At 37.1% G+C, this 14534-nt stretch overlaps 1 protein-coding gene across 1 annotated transcript in view; it reads right to left on the bottom strand.

Annotated features, from left to right (window-relative positions):
- Positions 1 to 3598: 3598 nt before the first annotated feature.
- FRK (fyn related Src family tyrosine kinase) overlaps positions 3599 to 14534 on the bottom strand; it is a 161092-nt gene continuing 150156 nt past the window's right edge. Inside the window, exons 6-8 of the mRNA XM_089652142.1 lie at positions 14111 to 14292; positions 13201 to 13360; positions 3599 to 10025 (exon numbers count right to left, since the gene is read on the bottom strand). Of these exons, the coding sequence (XP_089508268.1) occupies positions 9811 to 10025; positions 13201 to 13360; positions 14111 to 14292 (557 nt within the window). The 3' untranslated portion in view covers positions 3599 to 9810. The remainder of the gene's footprint in view (positions 10026 to 13200; positions 13361 to 14110; positions 14293 to 14534) is intronic.

A 14534-nucleotide genomic window follows, 5' to 3' on the forward strand; every position in this document is an offset into this window, starting at 1 on the left:
TATGTTATAAACAATATAATTTATTAACACTAACAGTACAAACATAAACGCAGTGCAATACTAAAACATAATACAGTGCAAACAAACCAAACCAAACCACCCACAGATAACAGTATATACAAGCAAGCGTCGTCAGGCAGGCCGGGTCAATATCAATTGGGCAGGTAGGTACAGGGGGAGCAAGCGGAGAATAGTCAGGGTCACAGGCCAGGTTCAGCAGGTAGCAAGCAGCATAGTACAGAGGGTAAGACAGAGGAATGGTCAGGGTCACAAGCCAGGATCAGAGCAGGAGAAGTCAGCAAAGGAACAGAAACAGGATGCAGGACAGATACAGGGCCCAGGACAAACACAACACCAAGGCAGAGTCTGCAAGTCTGGCCATCCCTTAAATACCCCAGCATCATCAGTTCCAGGTGTTAGCTGGCTGAAAGGTTGAGTCTCTGATTGCTGGGAGCACCCGCTGGCCAGCCCTGGTACTGCAGATCAAAAGGCAGGTGAGTCCCACCATTGCTGGCCAGTCCATTCCTAACACTCTGTTATGTGGCTGGCGCTTCTGCTAGTGATGGAAGTCAGACTTGAGATTGTGGTTCCTCCTAAGGACCTAGCATAGTCTTTCATGAAGAGCTCATTCATTCTCTTTCGTGCCTTGACTTCATCATAATTTGCTGCAGATGATAGTTCTCTCATAAGCATCACTAAATCCCTAGTGACTGCGGTACATGTATCCATGTTTCTTACAATATCCTGGGAGGGTGTCAAGGACGACCGCAAGTTGACATATGCTGTCATAAGCTCTGACTCAGAATCTTCTACCATCTCTATTATTTCACTCAAATTCTCCTTTATGCTTTCTTGTTTTAGCTTACTGCGAATGCCTATAATATATACTTTGCACCTCTCATACATTCGGGCGAACTTTTTTCCTTTCAGTGCTGCCTCTTGCTCCAAATTTTCTAGCACCTTTTGGGTCGGTTTTCTGTCCCGTGATGAACGTCTTAGTTCACCTGTTTCAGCTATATTTGTTTGAGGCGAGACTACCGTTACATTGCACCTTCCAGATTCAGACAGGTTCTCTTGCTCTTCACCTTCTACCATATCTATCATTGCATCCGCTAACAGTGGGGTGGCAATGCTAGGCTCAGCCATTTCTGAATGCTATAACAATTAATATGAATAATAAGGACCTGTCACTTTAAATGCAATACTAACAAATGCAAGAATAAATTACTTTCACTTTACATGTAATAGCACCAAAACACAGGCAATAAATGACTTTCACTTTAAATACTTCAGAGTCATATACTATAAATGTCTCTCTTTTATTAAAAGTCTGTATTCTCTTGAGCACAAAAAGGTCTCTTGCAGAAACCTATGTGCATAAGTGAGTAATAAAGGAAAGCTCTGACCTTAATTGAAGAACAGGATACCGTGATCTGAAGGTTGCAGAAACAAATGTCAGTCTTAAAGGAGACTTTTCTTGATGCGGTGACTTGCGATGCTGTGCGGTGACTTTGCTATGCTCTGCGGTAACTTGCGATGCTCTGCGGTGACTTGCGATGCTCTGCGGTGACTTTGCGATGCTCTGCGGTGACTTTGCAATGCTCTGCGGTGACTTTGCGATGCTCTGCGGTAACTTTGTGATGCTCTGCGGTGACTCTCTGGATGCAACACGTGGGCTCTTGATGGATAGCGGTGCGGGCACTCTAGCTCTGGACTCTGGCACTCCCCCCATGCATCTCTTTCTCTCTCTAGGGGTGCAGGAGGTTTGTCGCTCTTTCTCTGACTGTCTTGCCCTTGCCGGTATGCCACTTTAAGAGTCTGTTGCAGTCTGACTAATGCGCACGTGCTATGGCCTGTACTGTTTCGCTGAGGTGTCTCCGCGTAGCGGTATATGCTGGCGCTCTGTTTCTCTAGTGTACTCTTCACTGTGCAAGTTGAGGAGCGCTGTTGCTTGACCTCTGAGGGTAATAGTTCCACTGTGGCAGGCGCAGCACCCTTTGGTGCCTTGTGCGCTGTGGCATTAGAAAAATTATGCAATTGCTGTTTCTTTGTTGATTAGACTGAGTTTACTTTGTAATTCCTCCAATGCCGCTCTATGGATGCAGTAGGTTTAAAGAGCACACCGAATACTTTAGTTAACTTCTTTAATAACTTCAATCTTCTTCATATAACACTGCTTACAATGGCTTGTTTCTTTCATATTACAATGGTTTAATTTGTATTACATTGGGTTGATTCAATAGCTTATCTCGATAGGTTCAATAGATTCGATAAATTTGTTCTGTATATTTCGATAGATTGATAAAATTCACTTGGATTTATAAATTCGTTATATTCGATAAGTTCGTAAGTTCGGTGGAACTAAAGTAAACACATACAACATTTTTAGACACAGATCTACCTGCACTGTTAAACAATAGAGGAACACACAAGTGCATTAAATACCTATTTGGCCTGCTCTGCTTCCATAAAGCTTTTCTGATTGGAACTGTCTGTTTCCTCTGCTGTCTGGTGAGCATGTGTCTCTAGAAAATCCTGGCAGGGAGTTTTACACAGGCATAAATATGAAACTGGCTGGGATTGGTTAAGGCTCTGTACAGTGTGAGGCTGTCTGTGATTGGCTCATCTTTAACTAACTCTTAAAGGCATATTTTCCTTTTCTGCTTCTGCTAACACAATGAATATATAAATGTCATATAACAATCAAAGACATAAATCACAGCAATGATTCTGCTTTTGGCTTTAACATATGCACATATATACTGTACTGAGGTTATTGGCAGGTTTGGTATACACATATATGTGAACCATATTAGCAACCTAGGACTGGTCTTAGCTGGCCAGCTACAGTGCCTAGCAGTGCCACCCACCAGTGACCATCAGTGGTGCACATCAGTGACCAGCAGTGTCACCAGTCAGTGACCAGCAGTGCCACCAGTCAGTGCCAACCATCAGTGCCCATCAGTGCTGTCCATCAGTGCCACCTATCAGTGCCCATCATTGCTGCATATCAGTGCCAGCTTAGCAGTGCCACCTATCATAGCTGCCTATCTGTGCCACCTCATCAGTGACACATATCAGTGCTCATCAGTGCTGCCTATCAGTGCCCATTAGTGCTGCCTATCAGTGCAGCCTCATCAAAGCACATCAGTGAAGGAGAAAAATTACCTGTTTGCAAAATTTTATAATAGAAATAAAGAAATTTTTTTTTGCTTTTTTTTGTTTATAGCGCAAAAAATAAAACACCCATTGGTGATTAAATACCACCAAAAGAAAGCTCTATTTGTGAAAAAAAATGCTAAAAATGTAATATGGGTACAATGTTGCATGACCGCGCCATTGTCATTCAAAGTGCGACAGCACTGAAAGCTGAAAATTGGCCTGGGCAGGAAGGGGGTATAAGTGCCCAGTAGGCAACTGGTTAATCACCTAAGACTGGAAAGACTGGACTGTGCCTGTAAAACTGAGGTACACTATGTAAAGTAAGTTTCTAGACTGATCTTTAATACAAATCATTTACTGTTCAGCAAATGGCAATAAGTCAGCACATTACAAATGACAAAAGGAATAATTGCAAAGATAAAAAAAAGAAAATATGTTAATTTTCATGTAGTCAAGTTTATTTGTAAAGTTGGAATTTTAACAGCTAGAGTTCTTTGTACAAGAAAAAAATGTAACTCATTCTGTTGGTTATTATTTAAATTTTTTTCTATTTATTACCATATACATTTTACTTACAGTATATATAAAAATATGGACAGACAGTTTTTGCACCTAGTACATACATCTTAGCTAATCACAGTGCATAATTCCTAATGCTATGACTGGCAAATGTCATTTGCTGCAGTTAATAATGGCAATCTTTTTTGCAAGGCATGGTACTTTAGGTATGCTTCATATTACAAAAATTAGACAAAGCTCTTTGTTTATCAACATACACATACATATTTATTTTTCTTTTATTATAACTGTTTAAAATATGCACATGTTCACAGAACTAAAAAAGGTTCAGAAAATCATATCCATAAATAAATGCTAGTTGCCTGATTTTTAAAGGAGAACTTCAATAAGTATGTGAATAACTAATTTTATGTATTTTTTAACATATGATCTCAATTGGAAGGAGTAAGGCAAGTTTCAGTCTCCTGTTAGATCTCTGCCAGGTGTTCTCAATGGATGAATTCTCCATATATATGTATAGAGAATCCAATACAGGGTGGAGTACATAATGTAGCTTTTCAGATAACTTGAACCTGGATTCATTAGAAATAAATTGCACAGCCCCCCTAATACTCACCCCTTTCCATCGGGTTTCCTGGGACTCCCTTTCCTCATTGGCTGAGACAGAAGCAGGAGCCAATGGCTTCCACTGCTGTCAATCACTGTCATGGAGCCAATGAGAAGACAGAGGGGGCTGGGCCAAGCCACGGCTCCATGTGTGAATGGAAACACAGAGCAGCGAGTGTCCCCATAGCAAGCTGATTGCTGTGGGGGCAACCGACAGAAGGGAGGGACTAGGAGCGCCAGCGGGGGACCGGAGAAGAGGAGGATCGGGACTCGTCTGTGCAAAACCACTGTACACAGCAGGTAAGTATAGACATATTTGTTATTTTTTTTTTAAAAACCCTTCAAAATCACTTTAAAGGCAAAAGCAGTAAAAAGCAACAAATAATCTGTAAGTGTGTCTGTATACAAAAGGTATACAATTATACTCTGCTTCAGAAGCCTAAAGTGGATCTAAACCCAATCAATAAAATCCCATATAAGTTTAACTGTGGTATCTTCCTTGGAAAGCCTTCATCATGAATCTGGTTTGGGTCAATGCAGCATTGATAGTAATACTCTCAGCCCAAGAAATAGATATTTTTATCCCATCCAGGCATGGAGTGAGGGGGTAGACTCATTTCAAAATATTGTAGAGTTAGAATTAAATTAATTAAAGCAGTTCTTTCGATTGCAAAGCACCCTTCCAATTCCATCCTCAGCAGGGCTGATTTTATTTATTTATTTTAACTTGTATATGGGCTGGTGTGAGGAAGCTTTCTTATTCATTCATAACAACCCGTTTAAAACCTACATAGCATGGTATTGTTGATTTATCAACAATCTGATCTTGGTGTGGAAAGGTCTGCTCCCTGAAATTGATCCCTTCATTTTGTATTTGAATAATAACCATCTGAACCTTGAATTCACCTACAATTATCACCATGAATGGATAGATTACTTGGATTTGAGTTTGACTGGACCCATAAAGAGTGGGGACATCACCACTAAAACATACAGAAACTCATGTGCTGAAAACTCACATTTACTTGCTTCCAGCTGTCACCCCGAACATACTATAAAAGCATTACCAATGGGGGGAATTTGTAAGAGCTAGGAGGAGCTGCTCCACACAAGCTGATTTATATCGGGAGCATGGAATCGTTTCTGATAGATTAAGAGAGTGAACATAGGATCAATAGAGCCAAAACTTCAGCACTAAAAAAAGATTGGGACAATCTAATAAGACAACCACTGGACTCTAAAATTAATAAACGATTTACATTTAATAGTAAGATTCCTTTTCTGGCAACTTATTCTTCTTAATATGATCAGGTTGTAAGAGTTATAAAAAAAAAATATATATCTCATTTTAAAACATGGCTGCAATTTTACTAGCAGAAAAGCTCCCACCCTAGGTACCATGTTATCCCCTAGTTTATTGTGTTCTAAAAACTCTAACAAATCTAATACATAGCTACAAATAATCAGATCCAATTCTTGTGGCTTGAACAAATGTAATCAGTGCAAAAGACACAAAAAAGCACTTCAGTAATTTATTTTACTATTGGCAAATCATATCCAATAAAAAACACTACATAAATTGCAATTCCTAGTCAGTTTATATACTGTATTATAGATTGTGGGTTTTGCTGTGTCCAATATGTAGGGTATACTATTCATTCTTTGTGGGTTTTAATTTCAGAACATTTTAACGATACTAATAATCCCAAAGCAAAGAACATATCAAATGTTTCTAAACATTTTAGATAAGCTCATGAGGGAAACCTTGATTCTTTTTCCTTTTTTGGTCTTGAACAGATCAAGAGAGTTGTGAGAGGGGTTGACACGTGCCACATCTTACTGCAGCATGAGGCGTGGTGGATCCGCACACTCAATACTAGGGTTCTACATGACTTAAATAACAGAATGGATGTTAATCTTTCTTTTAAATAAGTTGTTTTGCAGATATAATAAATAAGATGTTCATATTAACATGACATCTATATAAATAGAGAGGATTATGAATCATCTGCTTGTCAATGTCTATTTTGTAGAAGGGACATGTCTTTCTATTGTTTGGAGTGTGACTGTTTGAGGTTGTGGACAGGTGTCTTTTATACTGATAACCAGTTCAAACAGGTGCCATTGATACAGGTAATGAGTGCAGGACATAGCCTCTTAAAGAAGAAGGTACAGGTCTGTGAGAGCCAGAAATCTTGCTTGTTTGTAGGTGACCAAATACTTATTTTCCACCATAATTTGAAAATAAATTATTTCCAAATCAGCCAATGTGATTGTCTGGATTTTTTTTCTCATTTTGTCTCTCATAGTTGAGGTCTACCTATGATGCCAATTACAGGCCCCTCTCATCTTTTTAAGTGGGAGAACTTGCACAATTGGTGGCTGACTAAATACTTTTTTGCCCCACTGTACATATATACACACACACACATATAAATATATATATATATATATATATATATATATATATATATATATATATATATATTAAACATCTTTAAACACTTTAAAACAACATTAAAAAAAACTAAACATAACAATAAATATTTTTTTTATATATATACTTCAGAATTTAGAATGGGATTTCCTCATTTGTTACTGTGTAATTGCTGCATATAAAACAAAAGCATAAAAGTACAAGGCAACAGTAAAAGCTCCTTCATAAAAATAATATAATTTAATTTGCATATTAGTTTACAATACGTTTGTAGACTCACAGTCACTTTAGTTAATATGTGCAACAATCCTTTGCAGGTTTCTTGAAAATGCATTCACAAGATTACAATGGAACTGGAATAGATATCAAGACTCATCTAATAGAAAAAAAAGAGTTCTATCCAAAGTGCAGTTATTTATAATACCTAACCAGAATAAAGCAAACGGATATTTGATATGTTGCTAAGGGGTACTACATTTTGCCTGTTTCTTTTTTCACTAAGTTATTAAATTGCCCTTGGGATATTCAGTAATATTAAATAGTAGATATGCAGTGGAACTGTAATCCAGGTGCATTTAAATACAGATAGGCCTTCATTTGAAAATTGCATAAGCATCTAATGTTAAAAACATTTTAAAACGTATATCAAGTTTCAAGTGATTGAATGACTTCTACTTAAAGACACAGTATTAGTTAACGAGCTCATTTATGTTGCAGTGAGCATTTTTATGCAGGTAAGAAGCCATTTAAAAGTATCTGCTGTATAAACCCAATCTCTAAAATCTCATATACAATATATATAAACACTGTATATTGATGCAACTTTAAAAGTCTTTTTTTAAGTATTTTTAAAATTGTAAGTTTTTGATCAAATAAAATACGGCAATCTAAGTTTTCTTAGGAAACTCTCCCTAAGAAATGCCATGCAATAATTGCTGGACTTAAAGTTAAAATGAACTAGTGATTTGAAAACCATCATTTACCATGATCACACTCCCTAGCAAATCTAAGTAACACCAGCAGTCTTACAATTTTCAAATGGAGCATATATCACCTACCCACATATATCTTTCATATATCTTTGTACCTAGTAACAGTGAAATGTCTCTCTCTCTTGTCCCTGGGTACATTTTCATTTCTTTCAATATATGGCTTTTTCATAGCCAGTATTTAATCAAGTCATTTCTCTGTCCTAGCCACTAGAGACCACAGGAGGGAAAAATTCTGTCCCACAGTTTAAATTATCTTGCTTCCTTTGTTATTCTCAGCAATATTTCCCTTCACCCACCATTCAGATTGAAGATTTGTACTGCCAGTAAAAATCTTGATTAGGCTAGTAAATATGTGCAATGCCTTGCCAAATGTATCCCAATATGGCCTTACCAAGAACACATGCCACTGCACAAAAGAATTACTGTACTGTTGAGTTTTTTTTTTTTTTTAGAAAGAATAATGTTGGTCATAGATTGGTAGAATTCCGAATGAAAATTCTTAGGAAGAGGAGATTGTAAGCAAGTTTGTTTTTTTTTCTAATCAATAGTGGGTCAAAGTGACATTCATTTTCGACTGCAGTGACAAGAAAATTCAAAGGAGCAGGATGGAAATTTCTCAAATGAACAAATTTATAATAGTGCATGTGTTTTTTTTGTTCAGTACAGTCCATTAATTCTGAAACCAAATGTTAAAAGCGAACACAATTTAAGAATCTTCTGAGAATTTTTGTATTAATTTTCCTAAGAATTTGTATTCTATCCATCTATGGCCAGATTTAGTGCTGTGCTAATGTTCTCTCACAAAAAGATAACAGTTACAAATACAGGGACATTAGTGACAGAGATTATACATACATCAAGTTTAGAGCACACAAGATTATGGCAATGGAAATGAGTCTAAATGCGAACAGACATGTACTGTACATATTTATAACAGTGCTAAGAGTAATGATGAACCAAAATTCTTGACAGTCAGTGAGATGGAAATTTGGTGTGGGCCCATTAACAAAACTTAATATACTATTATGTCATAAGCAAAACAGTCATATTTAAAAAATGTCGTTCAACATTTTATTTTACAAATGTAAAAATGTAAATTTAAAAAATTTTAATATTTAAAAAAATTTTAAAAATTTAAAATGTAATCTTAGAATGATCCTTTTCAAAATGTCCTAATAACAAATGGACAACAGACCTGGTACTTTTTTTTGCCTGAATTTACACCTCCATAGAGCCACATGTTTGAGGCAGCAGAGCACAAGCGCCACAACCTAGCCTTAGAAAATAATGGAAGTTTTACTGTGCACACACAAAGTAATCCATATCCAGGTACTGACACATGTACACTGAATCTGGCATCAGGAACCTTAAATACATTTTAAATATATGAGTAGGCCATGGCAGCATGTTGTTTTACCAATTATTTCTGCTTCTTTGGTCTCAAAAGTTATTTTGGATATGCTATAGTTGTGATGTGATCTGATTGTGTCATCACAGGTAAATAGTATATTTTATTATTCCATGTTAAGTTCAAGAGGTACTAATATATTTGTTATACAGGTAGTAATAGTGGTATATAAGTCACCAAATACTTGAAACACTCTTTAAGTGTACTGAAATACCCTGACATATGCATAATAAAATAAAAAAACAGCTATTTCAGAATTACTTCTTTTGTACAACCTGCATAGTTTATGATTATTTGTAGAACAAATTAGACAGCACTTTAGTAATTAGTTGTCCTTAAAAGAGATATCAATCTAGATTCTGTTTCATTCTGCTGGAGAACACAAAAACAAATGAGATAACGAACCTTTTACATCAACTATTCATATACTGTATACACATTTGTTTTGGGAGTGTTTCTACTGATTCAAAGTGCTAGTTTTTCACAAATTCTCTTTCAAAATATGTCAGCCATTTGACCATTTCCTTAGAAATAATAGACGTGTGTCAGCAATTGAAATGAGGTTTCTCTTGATTTTCCTTCATGGTTTTAAAGATCTAATAGATATCATTGGCTATATTTCCTAATAGCCAGCATATTAACCAGAGATAAAGATTTCTGAATTAGGTCTCAGAGATTTTGTCCAATCAGTTCGAAAATGCACTTGCATCAAGGTAGGATGTCGATTCATTTTCAAAGAAATCTTCAAGCCTCCATTGCAATGTTTCAAAAGTTGGTCGGTTCTCTGGCTTGACATTCCAACATTCTAACATGATGTTGTAAAGTTCCAGGGGACAATTTAATGGTCTAGGAATCCTGTACCCTTGTTCAAGTTTTTCCAGTGCCTGCCTTCCATTCCAACCTACAAAAAAGGTTAAGAAAAAATAAATAAATCTAAGCCTTGTAATTTAAGAATTTACATAAGGGAAGCATTGCCATCAGTGTTCTCTGTGGGATTCTTTTAACTACATGATGACCTTGTAAAGAGGTTAAAGTAAAGAGACCTTGATCAGCAATTAAAAAACATGAAATTGCTCAGCTGGTGAAATGGCAGGTAAACCATAGTTGTAATTGCTCTCTGCATGCTGAGTTTCTTATTAAATAACTTCAAATGAAACCAAAATTTACAGCAAAGTATTTGAATCACTTTGTTTTATTTTAATAATAGCTAGCTAATTTCAATTAAACGAAAATGTGGTCTTGTCACTGTTCGTTTCCAGCATTTTATGAGCAACTGGTAATTTCCATTCATGCAAAGGAAGGAATGTTAATGTTTGAGCATTACTCCTCTCAAACAATAAACTATATGATATTTCTCATTCTATTACAATTACTCACCCAAAGTGTTTCTCTACCTAACCAAAGTGTTTAACAGTTGTAACAGTAGAGAAAATACTGACTTTACTTACTGTAGCTGGCACACATGTATAAAAAAAACCACAACAAATATAAAGCATATAAACACAATGTAGATATTCAATAAATCATTAGCCTACAAAGGTATATTGTCTGTGCATTATTTTTGTTAATTGCTTTATCTATATTTTAAGTTTTAAAATTTACAGTGTTTAAACTCAATCACTAAAGTCTTTAATCACTTTTACTAAAGTGGTAGTAAATTTGTTTCTGGTACATTTACCTATTGGTGAGCTTATAAAAAAGCTTACCTGTAGGTATAATTAATATCTCCTACACATGTACCGTTCAGGAGATATTCCACAGAGCAGCAGCCAGAGACATACCAGTGCATATGCTCTGAAGGAATGGCACACTGTCCTTCCTTCAGAGGTCTGTGCCATAAACCGTGACTCCCATGTGCATGCATGGGAGTGACGTCATCAAAGCTCAGCCAGATAGTCAGAGCCCGCGAATGCGGAAGGAAGATGGAAGGTAAAGATGAAAGCCCTGTCAGTGGCAACATCACACCGCTGGAGGGCTGCAATTTAAGGTAGGTCTCTCATAATGTGCTAGTATCCAATGCATACTCACACAGTATGACATTGCCCTGCAGGGTGAAACTTTCTTTTTTAAAACAAAGGGTTTTTGTTTTTTTGTTTTTTAAAACAAAGTTTACTACCACTTTAAAACAATACTTTGTAATCATGTCATAAATGTGGCTGTTCATGGACGTCCTGTTTATTCATGAAACCACTATGCTTCTGTTTTCTGTGCCGTCACCCTGTAACACAAGATTCTGGAGGAGAATTGCCATGTGGGCCAAAAAAATGCAGTGCAGCCATTGCATGTATTTAGACAGAGGTGGCTCTAAAGATCCAAGAAATCAGCAGCATTAAGATGCTAAGAAGTATAAATACACATATTTAATTAAAGTAAAAAATTAAGCAATTGTGCTGTTGCAAAACAAATGGCAGGACCTCCCTGAAGACTACAGCACATTTTTGTAAATCAGCCTGATTCAGCACCCAATCCACACTGTGACTGGACAGTGGGGATGAAGAAGTAAAGCTGGATGCTGAGGAAGCCATGCCACTGCTCTTCCCTCCTATGAGCATTTTTCCTGTATACAGTAGAGCATGACTATCCTCTATCTCTCCCAAACTTAATGTTGCCAAGAAGGTTCATTTAATAAGATAGTTGTAGGTACTTCTGCAAGTTGCATATAAATATATATACACTGCTCAAAAAAATTAAAGGAAACATCAGATCTCAATGGGGAAAAATATCATGCTGGACATCTATGCTGATATGGACTTGGTAATGTGTTAGGAACGTAAGGATGCTCCATTGTTTGATGGAAATGAAAATTATCAACCTACAGATGACTGAATTCAAAGACATTCCAAAAATCAAAGTGAAAAAATGATGCAGCAGGCTAGTCCATTTTGCTGAAATTTCATTGCAGCAACTCAGAATGGTACTCAGTAGTTTCTATGGCCCCCACGTGCTTGTATGCAGCTTGACAATGTTGGGGCATGCTCCTAATGAGACAATGGACGATGTCCTGGGGTATTTCCTCCCAGATCTGGACCGGGGCATCACTGAGCTCCTTGACAGTCTGAGGTGCAACCTGGTGGTGTCGGATGGACCAAAACATGATATCCCAGAGGTGTTTTATTGGATTTAGGTCAGGCAAGCATGGGAGCCATTCAATGGTATCAATTCCTTCATCCTCCAGGAACTGCCTGAATACTTTCACCACATGAAGACGTGCACTAGGAGGAACCCAGGACCCACTGCACTGGGGTAGGGTCTGACAATGGGTCCAAGGATTTCAGTGGCAGTCAGGGTGCCATTGTCTAGCCTGTAGAGGTCTGTGCGTCCCTCCATGGATATGCCTCCACAGACCATCATTTTCCCACCACCAAAACAGTCATGCTGAACGATGTTACAGGCAGCATAACATTCTCCACGACTTCTCCAGACCCTTTCATGTCTGTCACATGTGCTCAGGGTGAGCCTGCTCTCATCTGTGAAAAGCACAGTGTGCCAGTGGTGAACCTGCCAATTCTGGTGTTCAATGGCAAATGCCAATCGAGCTCTATGGTGCCAGACAGTGAGCACAGGGCCCACTAGAGGATGTCGGGCCCTCAGGCCACCCTCATGATGTCTGTTTCTGATTGTTTGGTCTGAGACCTTTACACCAGTGGCCTGCTGGAGGGCATTTTGTAGGGCTCTGGCAGTGCTCATCCGGTTCCTCCTTGCAGAAATGAGCAGATATTGGTCCTGCTGATGGGTTAACAAGATAAGATAAAATCACCTGCTTGAAGTTCAAATATATGGCCAACCTAAAATTTAGTTGGATAGAGTGGAGAAGGATGGGGGAGGATTAGAACCTTGTCAGGTTTTCACTATTATCTAGGGCTCTGTACATACCCATGTGAGAGTTGATAAGAGTTAGAAAGAAGTGAGAAAAGGAGAAAGAAGGGGGGCTCAGGAAAGGCACTTCTACTAAATAGACATTTTATACAAATTGTTGTACAAATAATAGGGTCTAGGGTTTTTTTTTAAATTTGATCTGTGAATTACAGAAAACAAAATTGCATGCACCTATTGACAAGTGAAATCACATTACCTACCGGGGTAAGGCATCTTTCCATATGTCACTATTTCAAAAAGAAGAATACCAAATGACCAGACATCAGATTTGACTGAGAATTTGCTGTGGCGGATTGCTTCTGGTGCTGTCCATTTTAGAGGAAGCTTCATATCATTGTTGGACACATAAACATCATCATCCTGAAATAAATGATGAAAAAAAAGGTGTGAAATAAAAATATATATACCAAATATTAAATGACTGAAAGTATTTTACTGCATTAGTATTAAAATTATTTAAAAACTTTTTAATAATAGCAGGGTGTTAGTTTTAAATTGTCCAGTTTTAACTTTTCTTGCTTTTCTTGTGTTTGCTTTCTATGTATTCTAGGAATTCCCTCCCCCTCTTGTCCATGTAAGAGGTGTTAGATAGAATAAAGTTTGGAAATTTCCTGGAGAGAGTTTCAGCAAAACTTGACAGGGATTTTAATTCTAGCATTTTCTATCCAAAACAAAGGTTGTTTTGGCTGGAGCTGGATTTAAATTTGTTTTTTCTATTAATAGAAAAGGCCTACTTGCAAATTATTCACATCAATTGACACCTTATTGACAGCTATGACCATATATAGGCATAAGCCATATAATTTAGATTTTACAGAAAGAGAATAAGTGTTTTTAAGAAATCCACAAAAGTTGATATGAAGCATGTAAGATCACAATATTGTTTATAAATTAAAAATAGTAAAAAATCGGCAGATAGCCAATGTGATGTTGTGGTTAACATTGCAGGTGCTACTGTATTTTTTGCCAAAATTCACATCTAATGAAATACTAATCTCATGGTTAACTAGAGGAAATATGTTTGTATCCATCGTAATAGAAAGTTTGAGTATAACTGCTCATGTACAAGGGTGTACAAATTATTGTTAGTTGTAAAATGAATGGTTGTACCTCAAAAACTCTTGCAAGTCCAAAATCTGCTACTTTGTAAACACTGTTTTCTCCAACAAGTACATTCCTGGCAGCTAAATCTCTGTGGATGAAGTTTTGTGTTTCTAGATATGCCATTCCTGAAGCTACTTGAGCAGCCATATCCACCTGTTGAGGTATCTTAATCATTGAGCCATTATCATCTGAAAAACAAAACATTGCATAATTATTGTACCTTATTAAAGTATTACAAAAACAGAACAAAAACTGTGTCAAACATCTTAGAAGACCTAGTGTCACAGAATTCTCACAGAAGTTCTTTATTAAAAAGGCTTGGTTTTTATTTTGTCCCTCTCTTTTAAGGATAAGTGAGAGCAAGAGTGTCTACAATTTTCAATTTACATAAACCTATACCCGAGTTACCCATTTAGGCTAATGAATATTT

This window comes from Staurois parvus, unplaced genomic scaffold, assembly GCF_062004578.1.
Source record: "Staurois parvus isolate SC_StPar_1 unplaced genomic scaffold, SC_StPar_1.0 ptg000672l, whole genome shotgun sequence".
Lineage (NCBI taxonomy): Eukaryota > Metazoa > Chordata > Amphibia > Anura > Ranidae > Staurois > Staurois parvus.